At 42.5% G+C, this 25186-nt stretch overlaps 1 protein-coding gene across 6 annotated transcripts in view; it reads right to left on the bottom strand.

Annotated features, from left to right (window-relative positions):
* The window catches only part of Rbm33 (RNA binding motif protein 33), a 95897-nt gene extending 83336 nt beyond the window's left edge, over positions 1-12561 (bottom strand). For 2 of the 6 annotated variants that reach the window (XM_076913282.1, XM_076913286.1), the window contains exons 1-2: positions 12067-12188; positions 370-448 (exon numbers count right to left, since the gene is read on the bottom strand). In XM_076913282.1, the coding sequence (XP_076769397.1) occupies positions 370-448; positions 12067-12160 (173 nt within the window). In that variant the 5' untranslated portion in view covers positions 12161-12188. Of the gene's footprint in view, positions 1-369; positions 449-12066; positions 12191-12313 lie in introns of those variants that run through there. The other 4 variants (XM_034518885.2, XM_076913285.1, XM_076913283.1 and 1 more) reach the window with 4 other exon arrangements.
* Positions 12562-25186: the final 12625 nt, after the last annotated feature.

Genomic DNA, 25186 nt, shown 5'->3' with positions numbered 1-25186 from the left:
ACCTGCATTAATTAATAGTTAGGGAAACAAAATGAAAAGTTAACTGATATTAAAATGGCAAAATGTTTTAAAGTCTTGCTAACTACTGGGTAGGATATACACCAAAAGGTACTGTGGCATCCAAATGTTCGTAGTGTTGTTCTATAAACAGGGATGAAGCAGGTATATGTGCCACATGGCACTTACAACATAAACTTAGACTTGGCCCTGGTGCAGCCTGAAGAGACCTCCCATCAGTCTAGCAGGGAGGTTCATAATGGACAGGGCACCAAAGGGCTAGCACACTGTCTTTGGTAAAGATCTCTGTATCCAGTACAGGATCACAGACATTACAAAAGGCCCTGTGGGAGAGCCCAGGTGTGCACATACCTGTCCCAGTCCTCATCAGCAGCTCTTCTTCTCCAGGACCGTTCTGCACCAGGCTTGTCAAACTGATCAAAGTCATCATCTGTGAATTAGGGTACACTCAAGTCAGTTTTGTTAAATTAAGACAGATACAAGGCAGCTGTTAGGACACCAGCTTCCTTAGGAGTCCAGCCTAACCTTCCAGATTATCCATATATAGCAATTATAAATCCTTGGCCATGCTGAAGCGTTAGAATTTTTAATAAAAGAAATCCAAAATGTATTGACTACAAGGTATGAAAATACAGCAAGAACAGCATTTTTAAATTATAACTTGTTACTGCACAAATGATTTGTTAAAAGTTAAAAGACTATAATTTTTTCTCAACCTTCACATTTTCCAAATAAGTAACAGTAATAATATAATGTAATGTACACATGTACACACATACACACACACACACACACACACACACACACACGTAATAGTATAATGCAAGCTACATAAAAGTTTTCTACTGGTCACAATTTATAAAAAGTAAAACCTGTCAAATTTTAAGAAGCAAATTTTCAGTAAGTCTGGCCATTAGGCACAGAATCAGAACAGACAGCAGCAGTGGGTGTTTTGCTGCCATGGAAAGTACTAAGTGCACAGTTTACACACACAGCATATTTCCTACCTCAACATGATGACAAGAAGCCACTAAAATAGCTCAAAAATACATAGAGCCCTTCTTTCTTTTGTAAAATCAAGCTATTATTTATCTTACAAATTTGCTGGAAGTTTAAGTGTGACAATATATTTTTAAAATAGGAGAGGCACCTGATAAATATTTATTTTTATTGTTAAGAAATACTGACAAATATTTATTTTTATTGTTAGGAAACACTAAAAACTGAAATTAAGGTTTTCATGTGAAGCTAAGCAGCAGTGGCACACGCTTTTAATCCCAGCATTCAAGAGGCAGAGAGGCAGAGAGGAGGCAGAGAGGAGGCAGAGAGGAGGCAGAGAGGAGGCAGAGAGGAGGCAGAGAGGCAGAGAGGAGGCAGAGAGGCAGAGAGGCAGAGAGGCAGAGGCAGAGGCAGAGAGGCAGAGGCAGAGAGGCAGAGCTAAACTTCAAGGCCAGCCTGGTGTACAGAGCAAGTTCCTCAACAGCCAGGGTTACAGAGACACTGTCTCCAAAACAAAAACCAAAAAAGGCTGGAGGGGTCGTTGTGGCTCAGGCCCTGTCAGACCCAGAACACTTGAGTGACACAGATACCTACTGCCTAGGGCATGTCTCCAGCTCAGACTGTAAAATTAACCACTAAGATTCTAAACCAACCCTTTAACCAGTTAAGACTCCTGAGGGAACCTGATAAAAACTGTTTTTAGCAGGGAGTACTGGTGCACATCTTTAATCCCAGCACTTGGGAGGCAGAGGCAGATGCATCTCTGTGAGTTTGAGGCCACCATAGTCTACATAGTAAGTTCCAGGATAGCCAGGGCTACATAGTGAGGCAGGTGGAGGGTGGAGGGTGGGGGAGGGGGAGGGTCCACAGGCTGCTTTTAAAAAATGACTATATAAAGTCTCTGAGATGTACCAAGTGAAATAGAGATTACAGAAATTCACTACATGTTCAGAGCTGTGGCAGCAACAAGAGACCCAGAGTTCCTCCAAAATCATAGGGCTGCTTGTCCCTGGTTCTCTAGCTGAAGGCTAGAACCTGTGACATCTTTCACCACCACCACCACCCCCAGCCTACCTGCTACTGAGACTCATCTGTAGGGGATATCAGTGGGGAAGGAACCCTTCTCCCATACCAAGACCCACCTGTAGGACAGACATTCAACACAGATGTCCCCTTCAAGAGAAAAACAGAAGCTTCACACTCCAGTCAGCAAAAGAATCAACAAGCAAAGAACAGTAAGAAACCCAAGGAGGAGGAGGAGGAAAACTAGCACTCACAGCCACGGCAAGGTACTACCTCAAGTACCCATTCAGGAGGGGAAAAAGCTTAGCAAAGACACTCAGACCAGCCAAGCTGAAAAGAAGAATCTTGAAATCAGACCAGAGCAGCTGCAGGGTAAAGGTTTAGATCAAGTCACATGAAAAGGACACTTCATACCCAGCTGCCTGCAGGCTCTGCAGTGTGCTCTAGGTTCCAGGTTGTGAGCTGTAACCCAGGCTGGAGTAGACTTTAGTGATGCAGCTGTCTTTGAATCATCTCTACTGCTGTAAGTAACTTCTCCCATATTCCTGTGAGTAAGTAATCCCTATAAAACTCACTGGTTTACCAAGTTGGACTCTGGTGGTATCCATACTTTGGTGTGTAGTCAATTTCTTATCTGGGGTGAATAGGCATATGTACATACATATACTCATGCAGATTTTCCCTCTCCACAGGGAAATGACACAGCATGCACCAAAGAGAAACAGAAAGGTATAACCCTTCATACATGGAAATAGGAGGGAAGAGACAGCAGAAACTGCTTGTAAGAGGCTCATAAGAACATTTAAGTAGCCATCATTGATATTTATATTCAAAGATTTATGTTCAAACTAGGAAGAACTAAAAATTAAAGTGGCAGTGCCATAGCAAAGGGCACATAAAAAAGCAAACCAGTACAAAACCAAATACATCTTGAAAATTAAAACTAACAGGAGGGCTTACAAGATGGCTCAGAAGTAAAGGGATGTGTCACTGGGCCTGAAGACCAAATTTCAAGTCCCAGAAGCCCATACATCATAACATAGGTCAGAGAACAACTTGGGGGAGTTGGTGTTTTACCTTTCTGTGGCTTCTGGAACTTGAAATCTGGTCTTCAGGTAGCCTTTTGTAAATAGTAAGTGATTGCTATCTGAGGCTTTATGGGGTTGCTCTTCTAAAGGATTCTCAGAGCTTTTGCACAACTTAGTTCTGAGACATACCTGGCAAACCAGTAAGCCTCCTATGGCTGAGAATTGCTTAGGTAATGGTTCTTTCTGACAACCTCTAGATCAGATAATAGGTTTTGTCATGCAGAAATTGACTTGCTAACACTGCCTTTTGTGCAACAATAATGCAAAATGGGTTTAAGGTTCAGTACTTGAGAGGCTGATCCCCTACTGCTGAGAAGCCTAAATTCATTCTGCAGGGTCTCCCACTCTCTTAGCTCAATCATCCTGTATAACCCTGAACACCAACATCTAACTCCTTAAACAAACATGGTTGGTTGTTCATGCAACCAACCCCCATTTCACAGTTAAGGAAATCCCTCTCCACTCATTTCATTAGCATAGGAGAACAAATTCCAAGAATTTGTGCATAGGGATCAGAAACAAGGCCCACTCTTTCATCATACTACAATTAATGCCCATCAAAAATCCTGATCACTATAACCCCAGAATGTGCCCTTATTTAGAAACAGCAAAGAAAAAAAAAAACTGCACATATAATTAGTTCAGATAAAAATCACTGTATTAGAATGGGTCCCAAAATCAATAACTAATGTGACAAGCCACTCCCAGACACCTGAAAGTAACAATGCAGGGCCAAAAGTTATTTGTGTATCAGTGCTCACAACAGTGGCAAAAGGTGAAAAACACAAGTACAGCTGGGGAAAATGACTTGTTTGCCTTTTTAATGTGTTTTATACACATAATATAGAGTATGTTTTATACATATAATATAGGCACAGGCAAGATGTGGCCACTGGTGCAACAGTTCTGACTGTGATGAGGGTAATTAAATGTTTTGAATGGATTTAAGGCCTGCTCTATAGAAGAGAATTATTCCTACAACTGTACATCTAGTCAACAGTGATGGCCGTAGAGGGTCACAAGCCATTGTGGGGAAGCTACTATTGTTACTTGGCTAAAAAGGCAAAGTTCTCATCAAACTGCCTCCCGAATATTTTGTTTACACCCTTAAGTGAGACTTTCTTTGACTTTATCAAAGAAGCTTCTTTTTATAGTGGTTACCGGGCACTGATTACTGCAAACTCAAAACTGATCAAAGCTCTGACACTGGCTGTTCCATGTATCTGTTAATCACCCCATCCAAAGCTCAGGGAATATCTTAGAAAAGAGGCACAAAGAATGTAAGAGCTGGAGAAAGAGGTTGTCTTCCAGACATGACATGGCACGGCACAGCACTCACGGACTCACAGCAGCTGTGATCACCTCACAAGACTAGACTCTGTTCAACACTGTATCAAGGATGGAGGAAGGTCTTATGAGACTTCCTTTCCTGAGGAAAGTTTATAGGCAGTTATTGCAGTAAGTAGGAAGGATTCAAGAGGACAACCTCCATTCCCATGAAGATCTACTGGTAGTTAATGGTTGCTGGAAGAGTAATTTTCTTCAATGCTATAGCCACTGTTAGGTTGCCTATTTGCCTGTGTAAAAAAAGAAAAAGTCTCTCACCCATGCTCATATAACTAACTCCAACGAAACTCGAGTCACCAAAAAAAGAGAAAGACATAAAAAAGGTGGGCTAGCTGGGAAGATGATCAGTAGGAGTGAAAGGAGACTACGTAGGGTTATGAGGGTTGAATATGATAAAATACATTACACACAGTATGAAAAATGCCTTAATACTAAAATCTATTGTATTTAATAGCATGCTACTAAAAATGTAACAGTATTAATTTGAAAGTATAAAAAAATACTAAAAAATAGACTAAAGCTGACATTCGATTTGTAAAAAGCTTTAAAAATTACAATGATAGAAGAGCTAGAAAGTAACTTTAAACCCATGCGTAGTTTCAGAGTCGAGCATTCTTCCAACACTTAATACTTTTCAAACTCCCCAAAACTTCCTCTAAGAGAGCAGCATATAGTTAGCACAGCCCATGTGTGCTCACACGCAAAGACAATTCAAACAACCTCTGTAATCACAGATGAAAACCTAAAATCAAACAATATCTGGAGAAGAAGGAAAGTTCCTCTCTTTAACAGGGCATATATAACAGGGCATATGTTTTCTCTCTTTAACAAAGCATACAGAGCAAGAAACTATCGGCAAAATAGAGAACAAATTTATAAATGAAGGAGGTATTGAACCCAGGAATGCACGGTCTGTTCAACACAGACAATCTATTAACACAACACTATGTTAAGAAACTGGAAAAGAGGCTGGAGAGATGGCTCAGTGGTTAAGAGCACTGACTGCTCTTCCAGAGATCCTGAGTTCAATCAATTCCCAGCAACCACATGGTGGCTCACATCCATCTGTAATGGAGTCTGATCCCCTTTCTGGTTGGTGTCTCTGAAGACAGCTACAGTATACTCATATACATAAAATAAATAAATCTAAAAAACAAACAAACAAAAGAAACTGGAAAAGGGAGATTCATGATTACCTCTGCAACCTGAGAGGCACTTGATTCAAACACTATCAACAACCTATATAGCAAAAGTCACACTCAAGGTAAGACATTTAAAAATCAGCCACTAAGCTGTAAACCAAGACAAAGAGATCAGGCCATCTCTCACCAACCACTGTACTGGACTTGGTATTGGAGGGACAGCCAATACTTTCTATTCAAGTACCGGGCTTCCAAAAAAAGACAGACACAGATGAAGATACAACAGGTACTAAAAAAATAAAAAAACTAAAAAAAACTCCAAATTATTAAAATTATTAAAAACCAGAGTCCAACTAGTTCTAACTGTCACAATTACCGAAGTGTCCTGGTTAGCATTCTGTCAATTTGACACAAGATAGGGTCATCTGGGAAGAAGGAACACATTTGCGAAATGTGTCATCAGACTGATCTGTAGAGCATATTCTTGATATTTAGTGTGGAAGGGTCCAGTCTACTGGGGCAGTAGTGGTCCAAGAAAGCAAGCTGAGCAAGTCCTGGGGAGCAAGCCAATGATGAGCAGCACTCTTCCATGATCTCTGCATCAGTTCTTACCCTGACTGATGGGCAGTGATGTGAAAGTATATGCTAAAATAAACCCTTTCCTTCCCAAATTGCTTTTAGTCAAGATGTTTTTATCACAGCAACAGAAACCTTACAATACACAAAGGTAACAGAGGAGCTTTTGTATTTTAAAGCACTAAGAAATTTGAGAATGTAAAGGTTGAAAAAACCAAACTAGGGCTAGAGAGATGGCTCAATGGTTAAGAGTTCAATTCCCAGCAACCACATGGTGGCTCACAACCATCTATCTTCTGTCATGCAGGCATACATGTAACTAGAACACTCTTAATACATAAATAATCTTTTAAAAAAACAAACCATAGGGCTGGAGATATCTCAGTGGTTTAGAGCACTGACTGCTTTTCCAGAGGTCCTGAGTTCCAATTCCCAGCATGGTGGCTCACAACCAAGTGTAATAGGATCCTATGCCCTCTTCTGGTACAGTGTACTCATATACATAAAATAAACCTAAAAAAAAAAAACGTTTCAAAAAAAAAAAAAAACAAAAACTACATCACCTAAAATGACAATATATCAACTAGAAAGAAAAACAAGAGGCCAAGAGATGGCTCTACAAGAAGTCTTGAGTTCAATTCCCAGCACCCACATGATAGCTCATCACAATCTGTGATGGGATTTGATTCCCTCTTCTAGTGTGTGTGAAGATAAAGCGTTCATATACATTAAATAAATATTAAAAAAATAGAAACAAGTATAAAAAAATTATATAAACCTTATGTTATTAAGGCCTGGGCTATTCACTCAGGCATCCTATGTCTAAGTACCTTGCATAGGATGCATACTTAATTAACATCTGATAGATAATAAATGATAAAAAAATAACTTGACAGTGGAAGTCTTTATACTGGATGAAAGAATCCATACTATAAGAAATACCACTCTTAAGCCAAGCATGGCAGTGTATTTATATAATCCCAGCATCATGAAGACTCGGGCAGGAAGAGGCCAAGTTCAACACAGAGACACTGCCTCAATCAAAAACCTACCTTACAGAAATTATGTTAACAAACCTATCAAAATCCAAGTCACAATACCAACAGAATTCTGCTGGATTCATTCTCCTGGATGGTGAGTATAACGTTCATTGTTTTTAATGCACCAGGTTAATCAAAAAACATTCTGGAAAGCACAAGCTGTATTCTCAGAACATATGCATACAACATGCTAATAAGCCACAATGTTTAAAAGCTACTAACTGGAAACCCTACATAACAGAAGGACGGGGACTTCAGTACTTGAAAGCACAGAAGGCCCAAGTTCATACCATACCCAAAACAAGGCCTTTGGGTTATACAAAGGCATGTGCAAAGGAAAGAGGAAGTGACATGGAAAAGTCTAAGAGAGGAAAATGTTCAAGAACAGATACATGTCACAAGGTAAAGCTAAAACTGCCACAATGAGTTTAAAACAAGGTCACAGGGAAGACCAAAGGCCCAATCATCCAAACAAGAACTTAAAAACAAGAAATAAGTTTGGTGCCCAATTTTTAAAAAGTGAATGAACAAGTAATTAAAAGGCACATAAAAATTCATTTGAGAGCTATAAGTAATGTAAAATACAGCATTGAAGCTACTTTCCCATCTACAGTAGCAAAAATTCAGACTCATAAAAGAAAGGGAGTATTTGACTGCCAGAATGACAGAATGGTACTGAGTGTTAAGGATGACTGGAAAGTAGCTATCCAAACTCTCCACACATATGCCTCAGTGAGCCCAATCTTAAAGGTATCCATCTTCAGACATTAGCACAGGGCAAAATCCTACAGTGAAAAAGAAAAATAAATGAAGATGCTCATGAAATACTAATGGTAGGTGCATCTCTAACCTACCAACACAAAAATGGTTCTCAAGTAAACAAGCAAACCCAGAATGATACACATTCTAGTCACACTAGTAAAAGTACACTGTTATCTGTGTATGTACAAACATGCACAAGATTACCTTTCAAAGTCGTTATGTATACAACAGATCTTTCCCTATCTGAAAAACTACACTCAAGGACTGAGAAGATGTCTCAGTTAATGAAGTGTCTGCCACACAAGCAGCAAGACCTTGTCCAGAGCCCCAGTACCCACATAAAAAACTGGACCAGAAGCTTTTGAATCCATTATCCCCATGTTAAAAGATGGGAGAAAGAAGAGTCAGGGAATCCCTCTGGTTTACTGGCCAGACATCCTAGCTCAGTCATATAGATGGATTCCATGCTCAGTGAGAGCCTGTCTCCAAAAGTTGAAGAGTAATACATGGACCACTGTCCTACACAGACACACACCTGCACACACTCATATGAACACATATATAATACATGTGCTGGGTGTCACAAACACACCTTATAGTCATTGTAAAATTCATTTTAACTTGCTAGACACAGTAGAACTGAACCTGTCTGGCTACTGTAGTAACATTAAACTGACAAAAGCACAGTCTTAAAAAAAACAAAAACCTAACCCAAGAGTTAACCAACATGGAAATGTTGATGAATGTTGACAGTGGGCTCAATCTATTAGGTATGTCTAAAATTTCTCAATCTTTGTCTTTAGTAAGATTGACCCAAGAAACAAAATCTTACAAGTATGTTTTACTTTCCTCATCTATAAAATCAGTGTATTTAAGGTCCACGATTACTTCTAAATTGTGAGACAAGGAAGGCACTCATCCTAACCCAGTTCATGAGCTCTTTTATGAACTGTTAGGTCTTAACATACAAATCAGCTTGGAGGATTTTTGCTAAAATTTATGTTCTGACTTTTCATTTTATACTTCAAAGCAAGCACTAGACCTTGAAATGTATTATTTGTTCTAGGATGTGTCCTTAAAGACTGACTTTTGCATTTATGCTAATCTCCAATGTCCAATGTGCAACATTCTCTTTACCAGCCAAGGCCCCATGCTTCTCCCACCCTTACTTGGCAACAGCTACTATCTAAAGTTATGGGCATGCTTCATTCCTACAAGCACCTAAGTCTCACACCGACATAACTGAACCTCTGTGATTATCTATTTTGGCCACTTAGAGATTCCATTAGTTTCTGGTTACATTCTAGACATTGAAAATATTACTACAACTACCACCACCACCAAACCCTGCCCCCAAACATCAACCCCTTACAATATTGAGATAATTTTAAACTGATACTTCTGGGACATTTAATGGATTTAACAATGCAGTTAGATTAGACCACAGGCAGGTTTTGTTGGGGGAAGGGGTAAAGACAGACTCTCAAAGAGTGAGGTGGCCTCAACTCACAACCCTCCCAACTCAACTCCCCAAGTGCTGGGATGATAAACCCATGCCAGGTGCACACCAACCTTTTGATGTAATGAAACAGAAATCAGAGTGTACACTGGAACAGTACACAGTCTAATTACCCATGAATTTTGTGTAGTACTAAATCACAATGTCAGTGTGAGATCTAACTGTAAAACTCTGAAAGCCACTGTGCTAGGTGATAAGCACACTGAAGGGTCAAGTAAGCAATCTATAAAGAAGGTATTACCTACAATGTAAATATTTCCAGTGTAATAGTTTTGTTGGCTCTACAGCAAACATTACCGATCTAATGGACAAAAGGGCACTGTTTTCTTTTAAATGAAATTATTTCAATCTCAGAGATTATCATCAAGTATTTGCTGAACACATGTACAAGGTCAGGAACTTGGGGTACATGGCACTGCAGGCAGACATGCTTGTCCTCACAGGTCTTTAAAAAAATTTACAGATTATGATAGTTGTTCAGGAGAAAAAAAAAGTGTGACACTAGATGGAGACGGGGACTGAGGCAGGAAACAGATACACAGAGAGAAGTAATGACTGCTCTAGTGAGGTCTCCTCCCTCAGGAGCCAGAACTGCTCAATCAGGAGACAGTTACAGGACATTTGATCACACTGTGAACTCCAAGATTGTGTTACTTACTGAAAAAAACATGTTCTAGTTGTGTTGTATCTCAGCCTTAGCACACACCTTTAATCTCTCTGCTGAAATAAAGACATGCCCTTAGTACACACTTTTAACCCAAACAAGGAAAGTAAAACTCTACCAATAAAAGCTGCCTCCTCCCTCCCTCCCTCCTTAATTTCTTTCTTTCTTTCCCCTGCTTCTTAAATATAGATTGCTTACTTGACCCCTCAGTGTGCTTATCACCTAGCACAGTGGCTTTCAGAGTTTTACAGTTAGATCTCCCACTGACATTGTGATTTAGTACTACACAAAATTCATGGGTAATTAGACTGTGTACTATGCCAGACTCTGATTTCTGTTTCTACAACTAAAGGTTAGTTTGTAGAAGAAAGCACCAATGTTTGAAAGGGATGTCTAATTGAGTGGCAAATCGACAAATGAGTGAAAGATTTGACTGAACAGGCTATGCCCAACTCTCAGGAGAAGACAGAGAAAAGGGAAGCTATTTAAGAAGCAGGGAGAAAGACAGAAAGAGAAAGGTGGGAGAGGGAGGGAGGGAGGAGAAGGAAAAGGCAGCTTTACTGGGAGAGTTTTACAAAGACAGGTTGAAGAGGGAACAAGTCAGAGAACAAGGAGCCAAAGATTAGAAGAGATTGCTAGTTAGTCTGAGTCCAAACAGCAATTCAGGAGAAGCCCAGAGAAGCCAGATTGAATCAGTTAGCTTGGAGAAGAGTTTGAGTCAGAACAGCTAGGTTGAAGCAGCCAGGGTTCTTCAGAAACAACTTCCTCAGAAGTAATTCTCAGAGGAGACAGTCCTGGGGTAAGGAGCTCAGGCAGCTGAGTACCAGGGTGGACGATATTCAAAACAACTTGCCTACTTTCTCAAGGAGTTTGGATTGAGTCTAAGCAATGGGACCACTGGCAAGATAGTGAGATGGAAGAAAAATTCCAAACTTCCAAAAAAACAACCTAGCCCTCTAAAATTATAACCCTCAAACTTTCTGGCTAAAAACTAATATACAGCCCTCAAATTTTATTTGTGTGGATATTTTTCAGTCTTTACTATTGTTTAAAGTTTTAGATGAGACACTTGTAAGATCATAAAAGCACACAGTCCCCAAGCCATCCATGTCAAGCCACATAGTCTCTGGAAAACCCCAATCCACACTAGTGAAAACAAATAGAAAACGAAAATATCATCTTCATCTTTTCACTAAAAACAGCTTTGATCCAAGGGTTCCCATAACACTGAGACTCAAATATAAAGCGTTAGTTTTTACCTTCTCTAATCAAGTAAGTCAAATAAAATGTATTTTAAACATTTAACTAGAAAGCCTCGAATTTGTAAGTTAAAAAAAAAAAATCATGTATGTAAGCTGGCAGTGACATATACCATACCACATCCTGCCAGAAATGGCATTCTGGCATGTAGCCTCTGCCGTTTTGGTTTTATCATACAAACATTCTGGTATTGAGGTCAGAGTTCCTAAGCAAGGTTGTTTAACATCCCCCCCCCCCATCTGTAAGCATCACAAAACACCTCTGGAACATGTTGAATAGCTCAAGTGTCTATAGTCAGAACTAGCTGGCAAATGCTTTTGTTGTTCACATTTTACCATGTGAGGGTCTTCTTTAATCCAAGTCCTGAAACGTCATTTTTAAAAGTATTGTCCCACATCTTTAAAGAAAAGAAGATCCTGATTCAACAAAACGTGGTTTTACTTTTAACTGGCTAGTCTTTCCGTATCATCTATGATTGCAAAACGAAAATACCCAAGCAACTGGTTCAGTAACTAACCCTTTGTACACGGTCTCTATCCCTTTCAAGCACACGGCCAAACACTTAGAGGTTTTCCTTAGATGATAACAGGTTTGCTTAAAACACTCTAATAAACCGCGAAATTCTTACATTGAGTGAACTGCTTGCCTCTGCCCAGGGCGATCTTCCAAGAAGACTGGAAGTCGCCAGGGCCGCCCGACCCCCGACCCCGTCGCGGGCCCATCGCCGATCTCGCGGCGCCACCTCGGGCCTAACGCTCCGCGCTCCCGGCCTGAACGGCGCCGGCAGGCCCGGGGCGGCTCCGGCTGTGGCGGGGCGGCACGAAGGCCCTACCAAAAGGCTGCCTGGTCTACGGCCCCCGCCGCGGCCCACATACCTCCAGCGCCTGCTCCTCCGCCCGCGCCCAGGGCGGCCGCCATGGTGGTCCCCGGGACCGGCCTTCAGCCGTCCCCCGAGCCCCTGGCGGGCCGACAGCTCTGGTGCGGGCCGGGGAGGCGGGGGAGCGGCGAGGGCCGGCGCCCGCGAGCGAGCAGAGGCGAGGCCCGCGCGTCGCGGTCCGCAGCGGACCCTCGCCTCCGCAGGAAGAAAACAACACTACGGCAACATGGCCGCGCCGCGGTGCACGCCGGGAGGAAGGCGGGCGGAAAAGCCAGCCAGCGGCGGGTGGACGCCCGAGGTCCCTGGAGCCTGACCGCCAGGGAGAGCCCGGCGGCGCGCGCTAGAACGAGCAGCGCACAGGGACAGCTTCGGCCGGGCGAGAAGGCCGAGGCTCCAGGCGAGAGGAGTGTGGACGGCCGCACGCCGTAAGTCGAACGGGAGGCTGTCATAAATCGCCTTGCAGCAGTCGGCGCGGCTGCGCTTTACGACGGCTGAGCCGCCGTCGCAAGTGGAGCTGGAGCGCGGCCGGAGACGGTAACGGCCGAGTCTGGCTTCCTCGCGACCGGAGTTGAGGAGCGCGAGCTCTGCACTGACGCACGCGCACTCGCGTTCGCGCTAGCTGGCGGAAACCGTAGCGCGTAGGGTCTAGGGAAAAGAGAGGAAGTGTGTGGCGGTGGAACAGGGTGCGGGGATGGGGCTAGGTACCACAGCCTCAAAGACCGGCTCCAGAGCATCCTAAAGCCAGCCTCCGAGCCTAACGCCTTAGAAGAGGAGGTTTCAGGCCAAAGTGAGCTGGCAAGGCCGGGGAGCAGCGCAGTGGGCCCCTGGAGAGGCCCGGCGTGGAGGCTGGTCACCGTGAGAATTCCATACTTCAAAAGAATAATTTCTATTTGAAACACTTCACCTGAGTTCATTAACATTTCAATTATGAGTGAATAAAAATGTTGTGTACCCATAGAATGAAGTAGAGGTTTTGTGGTGATCATCTCATCAAAGATGTCTGACACCCAATGTAGTCACCGACCAGCTAATAAAGACTTTCTACTGATGGAATCGTGAATGAAAGCACAAGAAGTAAAGAAAGACCATTTGCTGTATATGTCTCCGTAAGTCATGCATTCAACCAAAACATGGAGTTAGACAGATGATATGAAGTAAAGTTTTCAAAAGCTAGGCTTGAAAAGGTATTTAGTGGAAAGGTATAAAAGAATAGAAATTCCTAGTTCTATGTCAGAAATGTACACAGTTCTGACATAGTACATTCATAGTACACAGTACATTCAGCTTACAACTGAGAAAACGTGCAATTTCCTTCATCCAAAAGATCAAGATTTCAAAGCAACTAAGTAACTGAAAAGTCTGGGTTAAGATGCCTCTAAAGGGTTAGGACTTTGTCACAGTCACATGATAGACAGCCAGCTCCATAGGAACTGGAAATCTGAGTCAACCAAAATGGTTAATGAACTTGTAAGAGCCATGTGTGAAATAAAGTGAGTTTGGAGCCCCTAGCCATAGAGTAAAAACACTGGCTTCTCCCTGAGCTGTACCTCGTATTCATGAAAGGTGGGGAGAATACTGAAACTGCCCATCACTGTGGTAGCTGATTTCCACTTAAGAAATTTCACCCACACATATGTCCCTTTTCATCCTTCTGAGAAGATTCCAAATCTTCATGGGGGGAGCAAAAACTGAAGCCACAGAGCAATGAGGAAAACCAGGTCCACTGTGGGAAGAGCACAGAGAAATACAGACAGAAGGAAGCACAGGCTAGTGTGGCACAACGAAGTGGGACTAGAAAGCCCAACCACCACAAGAGTCAAGGACTGCCTCCCTGGCATGGAGGGCTGACCCATCACTAGTGGAGCCTGCTTTCCTCTCCTGTCATAGAGGTAACATACCAGGTGAGGAAGGGCTATGGGTGGGGCTCAGGGATAAAGTACTAGTCTATCATGTATAAGGTTATGGCTTCATCCCCACCACCAAAAAGAAGACAAATATTTTTAAAACAAGCGTCAAAGATGGGGCATGTGAGCAGGTACACACCAGTAATAGCATTTGCGAGGCAGAGGCAGAAGGATGGCTTCAAGGGCATGGCCAGCCAGAAATCCACAGCTAAACCCTGACTCAAGAAAGAAAAGGGGGGAAAGGGGAAAGGAAAAGCTAAGTGCAAATAACATGAATTCGGTTGGGAGTCATATGGGGCTCATTCAAGAATCCAGCAAGAAGAGTGGACAAAGGAAATAACTACCAACAAACCCACCCACATCTCACACAGACTGCACCACTAGACGAGTCAGGAACTGTCTGGGCACAGAGAACCTAGTATTGTGATTTGCATGTGAAATGTGCCCCATAGGTCTATGTGTTCAAACACTTGATCCCATCTGAAGGTGCTCTTTCAAGGCTGTTGAACCTTTAAAGTTGAAACCTGGTTGGCAAAAGTAGGACACTAGGGAAGGCCTTTGAAGGTTATACCCCGTCCTTATTCAGACTCTTTAGTTTCTAATCAGCCAAGTCGTACAGCAAGCTTCCACTGAGCCACTCCTGCCATGATGCTCTCCCCCACCAGGTTGGACTGTACCCCCTGAAACCTGAATCCAAAATAAATCACCCTAATGAATGTGCAGAATGTATGCAGGCACTTTGGGGAAGCCTGGCAGTTTCTGTAAAAAGTAAAAGTGCATGTATCTGGTCAGTGAGATGGCCCAGCAGGTAAGTGCACTGGACCCGACAACCTCAGTTTAATTCCCAGAGCCCACAGAGTAGATAGAGAAGAAGGAAGGAAGGAAGGAAGGAAGGAAGGAAGGAAGGAAGGAAGGGAGGGAGGGAACAAAAGGAAAACTGACTTACACAGCTTATTCTCTGACCTCCATGCACTGCCAGGGCATAGACACATAACAAATAATATTTTAAAGGACACTTACTATATGACCCATCACATATTTACCCAAGTGAACTAAAGATGGGTGTTCACAGAAACCCCCGTGTGTTTATAACTTTCATGTCAGTGCTCATAGCAGGCTTACCTGTGTCAGACATAACGATCATCCTTCAATGAGTGACTGGATGAATTGGTAGGTTCATGTCATGGAGTACAACTCAGAAATAATGATTGAGCTGTTGATTCACACAGCAACCTGGGTGGATCTTTAAATGCATTCTGCTACACATTCAGAAGGCTGAGCATATACGTTCGTATACATTCTAGAAAAGGTAAAGCTGTAGAAATGGAAAAGCCAGTCAGACAGTCAGAAGTTGCCAGGCGGTGAGGTGATGAAAAACAGACTTATAAAGGGCTGGCCTGAGAGAAGCGAGGGTGATTGTCTGTTCTGTACAGGTCTGTGGCATCCCACGCATGATTTCTCAAAGCCTGTACAATTGTACAAGGGCTGGGGACATAGCTCAGCAGTAGACCCCTTAATTAGTATATGTAAGACCTGGGGTTCAATCCCCAGCATCAAGACAAAAATGTAGTTTAATCTCATCAATGGTCTGAAATGACTGCATTTCCATGCTGAAAAACTCCACTGTAGTGACTCTTCCTGGTTGTCAACTTGACTATATCTGGAGTGAACTACAATCCAGAATTGGAGGGCTCACCTGTGATCCTGAGCTTGAGGCTGGAAGATACAAGTTTATGACCTGGATCTTAACATGGAAATCTTGAGGCACAGTGGCCATGAAAAGTTTAGCCCCAGGCAAGGTAGCACACACCTTTAATCCCAGGAGATTGAGGCAAGGAGAGCTCTGAGTTCAAGGTCAGCCTAGGACAAGTCTCAGATACAAGCATAGTGGTTCACACCTTTAATCTGAGCCGTACCTTCTGCTGGAGACCTCCATAAGGACTTTGGAAGAAGGAAGGGTCACTCTTCTTCGACTTACTTACTTGCCAGCACATCTGTTAGAACCTACTTCTACAGAAGACAAGCTCACACAACTATCCTTGTGGGGCTGAGCAACTACTAGATCCTTGGACTTCCCATCCCAACCCAACGCTGCCCATTGTTGGGTTACTTGGACTACAGACTGTAAATCATCACAATAAATCCCCTTAACATGTAGAGACACTCCATAAGTTCTGTGACTAGAGAACCCTGACTAATACACCCACTGTGCTCAGACTTTTGGTTACTTTGTGGGTTCCTTTTCCTGCCACCCATTTACACCTCTATTCCACCCTTCCAACCTCCCAACACTAGGTAGGAGAGAAAGAAGGTTAGAGAGGAGAGGGGCATTGATGTCCTTAGACTACTTCCTGCTGATGAGGAAGGGACATCAAGTCCCTTTGATCCTCACTGTTAGAAAACCCAGTTTCTTCTCATCTCTTTGTGCATGACCACTTGACAAACCACAACAGCAGCAGCAGGGGGGAGGAGGAAGAAGGGAGCGAGAGGAGAGAGAGAGAGAGAGAGAGAGAGAGAGAGAGAGAGAGAGAGAGAGGAAGAAGGAGGAGGAGGAGGAGGAGGAGGAGGAGGAGGAGGAGGAGGAGGAGGAGGAGGAGGAAAAGGGGAGGGGAGGAAAAGGGGAGGGGAGGAAAAGGAAAGGGGAGGGGAGGGGAGGGGAGGGGAGGGGAGGGGAGGGGAGGGGAGGGGAGAGGAGAGGAGAGGAGAGGAGAGGAGAGGAGAGGAGAGGAGAGGAGAGGAGAGGAGAGGAGAGGAGAGGAGAGGGAAGGGGGAAGGAGAAGAACAGCAGCAGCCCCTCTAGCATTTATATATTCTTTCAATTCCCCAGAATTCCGAACATCATACAATGGCAAAAACCACCTGCAGCTGGCAAAATCATGCGTCTGCTACAGCATGAGGTAAATCATAGTCAGCTGCTGTGGACAGTCTAAAGCAGCCCCATATCCCACAACTGCTATTAGAACAAAAAACATATTCCTATAACATTTCTGTGTTTTTAAAGAAACTAAAATTCTCAATACACCTCACCTCAAACAGGACCACACCCCTACACAAGAATCAGCAACCTATGTATGATATACCAGTGCATATAAACCAATGCTGTAATGTTCTAGGACTCAGGTTCTCAACGTGTGAATCAAGACCCCTTTAGGAGGTCAAATGATCACTTCATAGAGGTCACACCTAAGACCATCAGATGTTTATGTTACGATTCATAACAGTAGCAACACTACAGTTATAAAGTAGCAACAACAATAGTTTTATGCTGGCAGTCACCACAGCATGGTTACTAAAGGGCGCAGCACCGGGAAGGTTGATAGCCACTGTTCTAGGAGAAAACGGTTCTTTGTGCTGTTTGGCTTGACAAAGTTTTTTAATGGGATAGAAAGTAAACTATAGGCAAACATTTAAAAGCAAGGTTTTCTAAAAACTTTAAACATCTTTTCTGAAAAGGCCAAAGAACGTGCAACAAAGCACACTTACTTAAATGTTAAGACAAAAAATTAAGCCAACGGCTGGAAAGAAGGCTAAATGGTATGAGCACATCTCTTCCACAAGCCCAGTTTGGTTTGAAGCACCCATGCTGGTGGTTACAACTGCCTGGGACTCCAGTTTCAGGATATTTGGTGCCCTCTTCTGGCCTTTGCAGGCACCTGCACTCACATGCACACATCTACATAGAGATATGCACACATACACATTTTTTATATCTTATTACAAAAGAAGAGAAGAAGGAAGAGGAGGAAGAAGAGGAGGAGGACATGAAAGTAAATTACAAGAACACAATGTACTCTTTTCAAGTGGACAAAAGATAAACAGAGCCAGGCATGATGGTACATGCCTTTCGTCTCAGCACTCAGGAGGCAGAAGCAGGTTGTTCTCTGTGAGTTCAAGGCCAGCCTGGTCTACATAGAGACTACCAGGAGGGCCAGGGCTATGTAAAGGGACCTTGCCTTAAAAAAAAAAAAAAAAAGATAAAGACACCTTACAAAAGAGGTGTCTATGGCCAATTAGCACATTAAAACACTTTAGTCACTTTAGCTACTTTGGCAAAGAGTTTAGCATTTTTAAAAACAGACCTAGACCTGCTAGAGACACATGGCTCAGTTGCAGGACAGTTGCTTAGCACATGTGTGACACTCCATCTCCAGAAAGGTGGAGGAGTACTTGTGACATAGCAATTCTTTTCTTTATCCAAGAGAAATAAAAAATGTGCACATGAAATATGTTTGGTAATTAACAACACTGTCATTGCAGTGGCTTCTATCTAATGGTAACACATCATCAAACCGTGACGTGTATGCGTCACGCAGTGTCACCTAGCACTCAGAGGACCGAGCCACTAATGCATACAATAGAGTCAGAGCTCACAGCTACAAACAAAGCAGCCAAATATCAAAAGTGTACTTCCACACAAGTCCACTTATCTGTCATTCTAAGGGAAGTTATCCATAGCGACAGGAAACAGATCTCTGGTTGCTGGGGTTGCAGGGAAAGAAGCCCTAGTGCAAAACAATAAAGAGGGAAACATCATCATGAAACGTATTGTTGTGCCACAAGTACGTGCAAAACTCAAGTTTATCCAATCATGATTACAAAGTGTTCAGCCAGACATGATCATGCACGACTGTAGTCGCTATAATCCACTTAGGAGGATAAGGTAGGAGCATTTCAAATTCAAGGCCAGCCTGAGCTACATAGTGAAATCCTGATCACATATACATAAGCACAAAGTTCATTCTATATGAATTGTTTCTCAACCCGAGTTAAGAATAACAAATTTTCAATAGTTAGGGAGAACAATCTGGTTATCTACTAAGTAAATACAAGCCAAGAAAAGACCTTTTTAGTAACAAAATTAGAAACTAGAACAGAAAGGGGCTCTTTAGAGAAATGGGAAACCCCAGTGCTGTCTTCAGTCATAAGGGCACAATAAAGACACACTGAGAAACAAAAACAGTGTTTGCAGCCACAAGCCTGGAAATAAGAGACTCAGAGGGAAAAGTTAAGTAGAGGAAAAGTGGCCCCAGTACAAGAGCTGAGATTAGGAATGCCAGGGGAAGTCGGCATGAGCGTGGCATTCCTGCACAAAACCATGTCTCAGCCAAAGTGCAGTCTTGTTCTTGCTCCCTACAGCAATCGTTCCATATAAAGCACAGAGTAAGCAGCGAACAGGCTGTGAGCAGAGTAATTCTACTGAAGACCCATTGCTCACAGGATGAATTCAGCATAATATCTTTCACCTTTCATTCATGTGCAAAATTAAATGTAATGAATGAGTCTGGTTCCTTTCAGTCTGGGCCAGAGCACTGAGCAGATCTTGGGTGGCAGCTCTGTCCCCAACCTCCAAGAATCCAGAGGAAGCAGGGATCCCAGGCGCTCGAACTCAGGCAGTATCTTAGAATACACAGCCTTGGTGTATCTACTCATCAAGCATACTGAGCAGACCTGCCCAAACCTCTGATGTCCTGGAATTCCATCTGGATTCAGTGAAGACACAGCATTAGAGGCTTATCAACTTACTCTTCCCCGCAACCCCTCTTCTAAAATCTCAACGCCCTTAATCAGCATGAAGAAGTTAAAGAAGAGTCAGCGCCCCTATTCCCTGAGCTTGGGGGCTAATGTGGTTAATAATGGTCTGTCTTTCTAGGGACAAGTAGTGGTTTTGTTGGAACGGGGGATTAGCTAGGACTTATTGCATAGCCATAACCTATTGGTAGAAATCTGTATAATTATTATCAAGATGAAGTTATAATTTCTTAAATGGTACAAAATTTACTTTGATCTCAAATTTAAGGTTTTCATTGGTATGAGCCTCTTATTAATATAAAAATGAGATGAATATTGATACGCTCATGGGCATTGTGCCTGTATAACACATTTAGGAATCCAATGCCTAGACCCAGCCCTTTTTTAACTGATTTGGGACGGTTAACCTATGAGTTAAGGGACTATAGCAAATTCATATTTTTGAGTTTATTGTTAGGGTATTTCCCATATTTTATTTAGAAATAGCTGAGAGGAGTGAACAGACAACAGTCCAGGTTACCTTACATGGATAGTTGGTTTTCAAAACATCAGAAGTCCATAGAACTGACACTACAAATATTTATATATTAATGTTCATATTGATTAGAGACCTGTCTGCTCCTGACAGCTTCCTGTCGCGGATTCTAAGGAGAAATTGAGCATCCTTGGAGTTACTCCAGTTGTGTGGTAACAGCCACTAGGCAAGAATTGCCTCTCTCCATCTACAGACAAATTACTGTCCAGAAAAGGACACACATGCAGAATAGTCGACTGATTATATCTGCCTAGACAGAGTAATCAGTCCTTAATAATCCTGCATCACCAAGGTCTGTCAGATGATTCTGGGCCAGAAGGCTGAAGATTTGATGCTCCAACATTCGGTAGTATAGGGGCTTTTCAGGTGTTCAGAGGTCTCTATAAATTGGCTAAGTTTTAGAAGCTATGCTTTGTGCTTCCCACAATTATAGTTAACTCAGTCATTCTGGATTTCTGATGGGGTTGAAAACTTACAGCTATTTACCATAAAAGAAAAGATTTGAGTGGATGGTCGTCAGCTGACATTCATCCTAAAGCCAGGTTCAGAACTAAATGTTTTAGTTAGGATAAATGACAGAGGTGCTGGTTAGTCAACAAAAGGATGGATGGGGTATTAGGACTATCTTGTACCTCACTGGTACAAATTGGCATAATTATGCTCTAATTGTATTTTGAGAGAAAAGTTTCATTTTAACAGGAAGGGTGATGTGTAGGAGAAGCTAAGGTAGGAGGAGTACTGAGAGGAAGAAAAGGAATAAGAAGAGGAGAAGGAGGAGAGGAGAAGCTAGGTGATGAAAGAGAGAAAGGGGGGAGACAGGGAGGCAGATATTCATGTATCTCCACCAGTCAAAGATAGTTGTTATATCTAGGTCGGTCAGTGGGTTACACCTCTGATTGAACAATTCCAAACTTATAATGCTTATGATTAACATTATTTTAAAAAAATGTATAAATGCAAAAAGGAAAAGGGGGCATGGGATAGGGGTTTTTTAAGGGGGGGAATGGGGAAAGGGGATGGCATCTGAAGTGTAAATAAAATATCTAATAAAAAAAAGAAAAAAATGTAATGAAAGAGAGAAAATAAGAGCTATGCTCAACACACTTTAAATTTTTCTTACCAAAAGAGCAGAGGAAGGAAATTGAACAACAACAAAAAAAGTGAAGACAACCACAAAAAGAAGTAATCAATAAAAAGGAAAACACTATGAAGAGATTAGAGAGTGGATTAATATTATAGTGTTTGGGAGTGTCTATTAACAGGTTATTAGCAGTTATAAATGGCCTTCCAATAAAAAGACTGATGACAAGTTGACTTATCAAATCCACTATCAAAGCCAGTTGTGGTGGTACAAGCTTATACAAGCTTATAATCCCAGCATTGGAAAGCATGAGGCAGGAGAATGGCCACGAGTGTCAAGCTAGCTAGGGCTATACAACCAGACTCTATTACTAACAAAAACAACAATAATAGTAAGTAGGGGTTGGAGATGCAGATAGTTGGTGCCAAAATAAGCACAAAGCAGGAGCGCCAGACAAATGGCAGGTGTTGTGCAGACCTGTAATCTCACACAACTGGATTAGCAGGAAAAATCAGACGGAGGAGATGACAAACACCACAGCATGAATGAATGAAGAACAGACAGCAAAACGGCAAGTGCTGACCCTGAGAGACAGTGTTCCTCAGAGCACTTGTGTGCTTCAAGGAAAGACAACCTTGAGCTATTTTGCTGTCACATCTTGACAGGATTTGGAATCACCTAGGAGGCATTCCTTGGGGCAGGTCAGAGAGTATTAACCGAGGGAGAGACCTGCCCTCAGAGTGGGTAACATCTTCCAGAGGACAGCCCAGATATAACCGGGCGTGAGGACAAGCATTGTTTCAGGAGCCTGGCTTCTTCCTCACAAAGTATGCCTGTTACTGCTGCTGACAGGACGCCCCAGTTCTTACAACCTTTGGAGAACTTAGTGCCAGACAGCCTCCTTCAGAGATGGACTGGACTTCTAAGGAATTCAACTTTGTGCACCAAGAAGCTACTGTGTTCTCAGCCACTCCAGAATGCAGACAGTCGTTGTTAGAGTACCCAGCCAGTTGTGTAAGGTGATTCGATAAAATCCCTTTACTTGAGCATGGTGTTACCTGAGTGTAAGGAAATGGAGAACACACACACACACACACACACACACACACACACACACACACACTCACTGGTTCTTAGAGACACACCACCAATCTTACTTTTTACATCTCAGTTATTACTCTACATCATAATAAATTCTCTTATTATGCAGCTGTTTTCTTACCTTGGTTTGTCCTCATTATTAAGAACATGTCATTATAAAGCCATTAAAGCCACATCATCCTAATGTGTACTGTTAAGATTAAAAGACTCCATGTGAGCTGGATGATTTCTAAAATATATCAGTTAAATAATGCATTTGGAAGTGGAAACTGAGGTCCACACAGGAATGATGTCCTCACTTCTGAACCACCTGCTAAATTCAGTCTACTAGAGAAGCTGATATAAGTTCAGGGTCTTGAGCTTCATAGCTCCTGAAGCAGAGTATGATAGTGGGAAAATTAATTACAGAGAAATGGCAATTCTAGTTTTTTTTTAAGTGTTATTTTCTATTGTATGGGTATAGACGTTTTAACCTGCATGTATATCTGTACACATATGTACAGTTGCCAAAATGGTATGAAGATAGCACTGGGTCCCCTGGAACTTGAATCAGAGAGTTATGAGCCAGTGTGTTGATGCTGAGAACTGAACCTGGGCCCTCTGCAAAAGCAGCAAGTAATCCTAACCACAGAACCATCTCTCCAGAGCCCTGTTCCAGTTCTTCTAGCACAAAACCAGCATACCTTACCACAGTCCCATCCAGATGACAGGAGATGAAGCACAAACAAGCATGCTAATTTAACAGTGTTGATCAGGAAACAGGAAGGACCTCTGTCAGTGATGACTTACTGTGACACATTATTTGGAGCTACTCTGGTAAGATTTTGTTTTCTATGATGAGAGAGCAAAGCATTAATCAAGCAAAAGTGTTGTGAGCACCGTGGACAGCCTGGCCAGATCTCCTAAGCATTTACTATTCCCCCTTCGCCATTTACATGGGAGATCCAAGACAGAAAGTTCCTAATCCCAGCACTTGGGAGGCAGAGGCAGGCGGATTTCTGAGTTCGAGGCCAGCCTGGTCTACAGAGTGAGTTCCAGGACAGCCAGGACTACACAGAGAAACCCTGTCTCGAAAAACCAAAAACAAAAAAAAAAAAAAAAGAAAAGAAAAAAGACAGAAAGTTCCACAGAGGTTCCAGGGACAATGACACTAGTTCACCCTTGTGGTCTTGGGTCTGAATTTTTTTTATATTGTAGAAAGCAGTATAAAATTTCTGAATAGAATTAACACTAACATTAGGGATTGTGTAAAAGCAAATGAAATGTCTCTTCTGACCCTGAGGCAGCCCAGGCCTGCAGCTGTACAGTGGACAGGAAGAAAAGAGGCAGGTGGGGGGAAGAATGCCTCGATCTACACAGGAATCTCAACCTTGCATCTGTCTGAAGATCTGGGCTGATACCAAACAACTGGGTCCTTGGTGAACTGCAAGGTCATGTTCTGAAACATTGAAAGAAGCTAATGATTAGAAAAAAAAAATCAATATGTTCCATTCAAAAACTGGCACCATCATTCCAATAGCCATAACATGAAGATCTCAGATACTGTTGGATACATAAGCCTGGCCATTGAATACTCCAACTAAAAAGTTAGATTGAGCCAGGCTTGACGTAGTAAGACCCTATCTCAAGACAGAAATGTAAGATGCAATTTACCTTTTGTTAATAAAGTCACCTCCCATGACATCCCTGGGCTTTCCTTGAGTGCATTTTTATGGTGTCAATGAGGCAAGAGCCAGTTGTCAGTAGGCAGTGAGAGAACAGAGCCCACTGTGAAAAAAAAAAAAAATGCAAGTTGCTCACACATTACAGTGAGAATAGACAAATAGATTTAAAAGGAACTTAGAGTTAAAGTGGTGGGACCAGGAACACTAGAGAAGAAAAGCAAAGAAGTTTGCAGATAGCTATGAGATAACCAAGTGGACCTTAGGGAAAAAAGGCAGAACCTCTAAGGAGCAATGCCAGTGTCCATGGGGCAGCTGGCTAGCTTCCACTGAGATAGTCTCTCAGCCTCAAAGTTTTTGTTAGGCTTTTTATTGCTGTGAAGAGACACCACGGCCGCGACAACTCTTGTAAAGAAAAGCATTTAATTGAAGCTGGCTTACAGTTCAGAAGTTTAGTCTATTATTGTCATGGCAGGAAGAACCACAGCATACAGGCGCACATGGCGCTAGAGAGGTAGCTGACAGTGGTACATCTGGATCCTCAAACGCAGGAAGACAGAGAGACCCTGGGCATAGCATAAGCATTTGAAACCACAAAGCCTACCCCTTGTGACATGCTTCCTCTAACAAGGCCACATCCACTCAAACAAGGCCACACCTCCCAACTGTGCTACTCCCAATGAGCCTATGGGAGCCATTTTCATTGAAATCACCACACTCAGGGAACATGAGTTAGGCACCATTGCTCTTTTATATATCCCTGCCCCTGATGCAGCTAATCGTAACAAATTAAATTCTAAGTAAAGATGGCTTCTAACAAGAGGCCTCCACCTACTCAGGTAAGAGACCAGACTATCCTACAGACAAGAAGCTGATGAAGGAAGAACAACTATAGCTACTTCATGTGGCTGGAAGAACAAAGGACTTGAGACACCTGGCAGGTCGGAAGTAGCAAGGTCAACAGTTCACAAAGCACAAATCAGAGATTAACCGAGACACACTTCCACCATCCCTAACTGGTGGGCAGTGCATAAATAGAGAGAACACTGTCATCATTTCC

Source organism: Arvicanthis niloticus, chromosome 15, assembly GCF_011762505.2.
Source record: "Arvicanthis niloticus isolate mArvNil1 chromosome 15, mArvNil1.pat.X, whole genome shotgun sequence".
Taxonomy (NCBI): Eukaryota; Metazoa; Chordata; class Mammalia; order Rodentia; family Muridae; genus Arvicanthis; species Arvicanthis niloticus.
The sequence above is the reverse complement of the archived record's forward strand: the minus strand, read 5'-3'. Positions and strand labels throughout refer to the sequence as shown.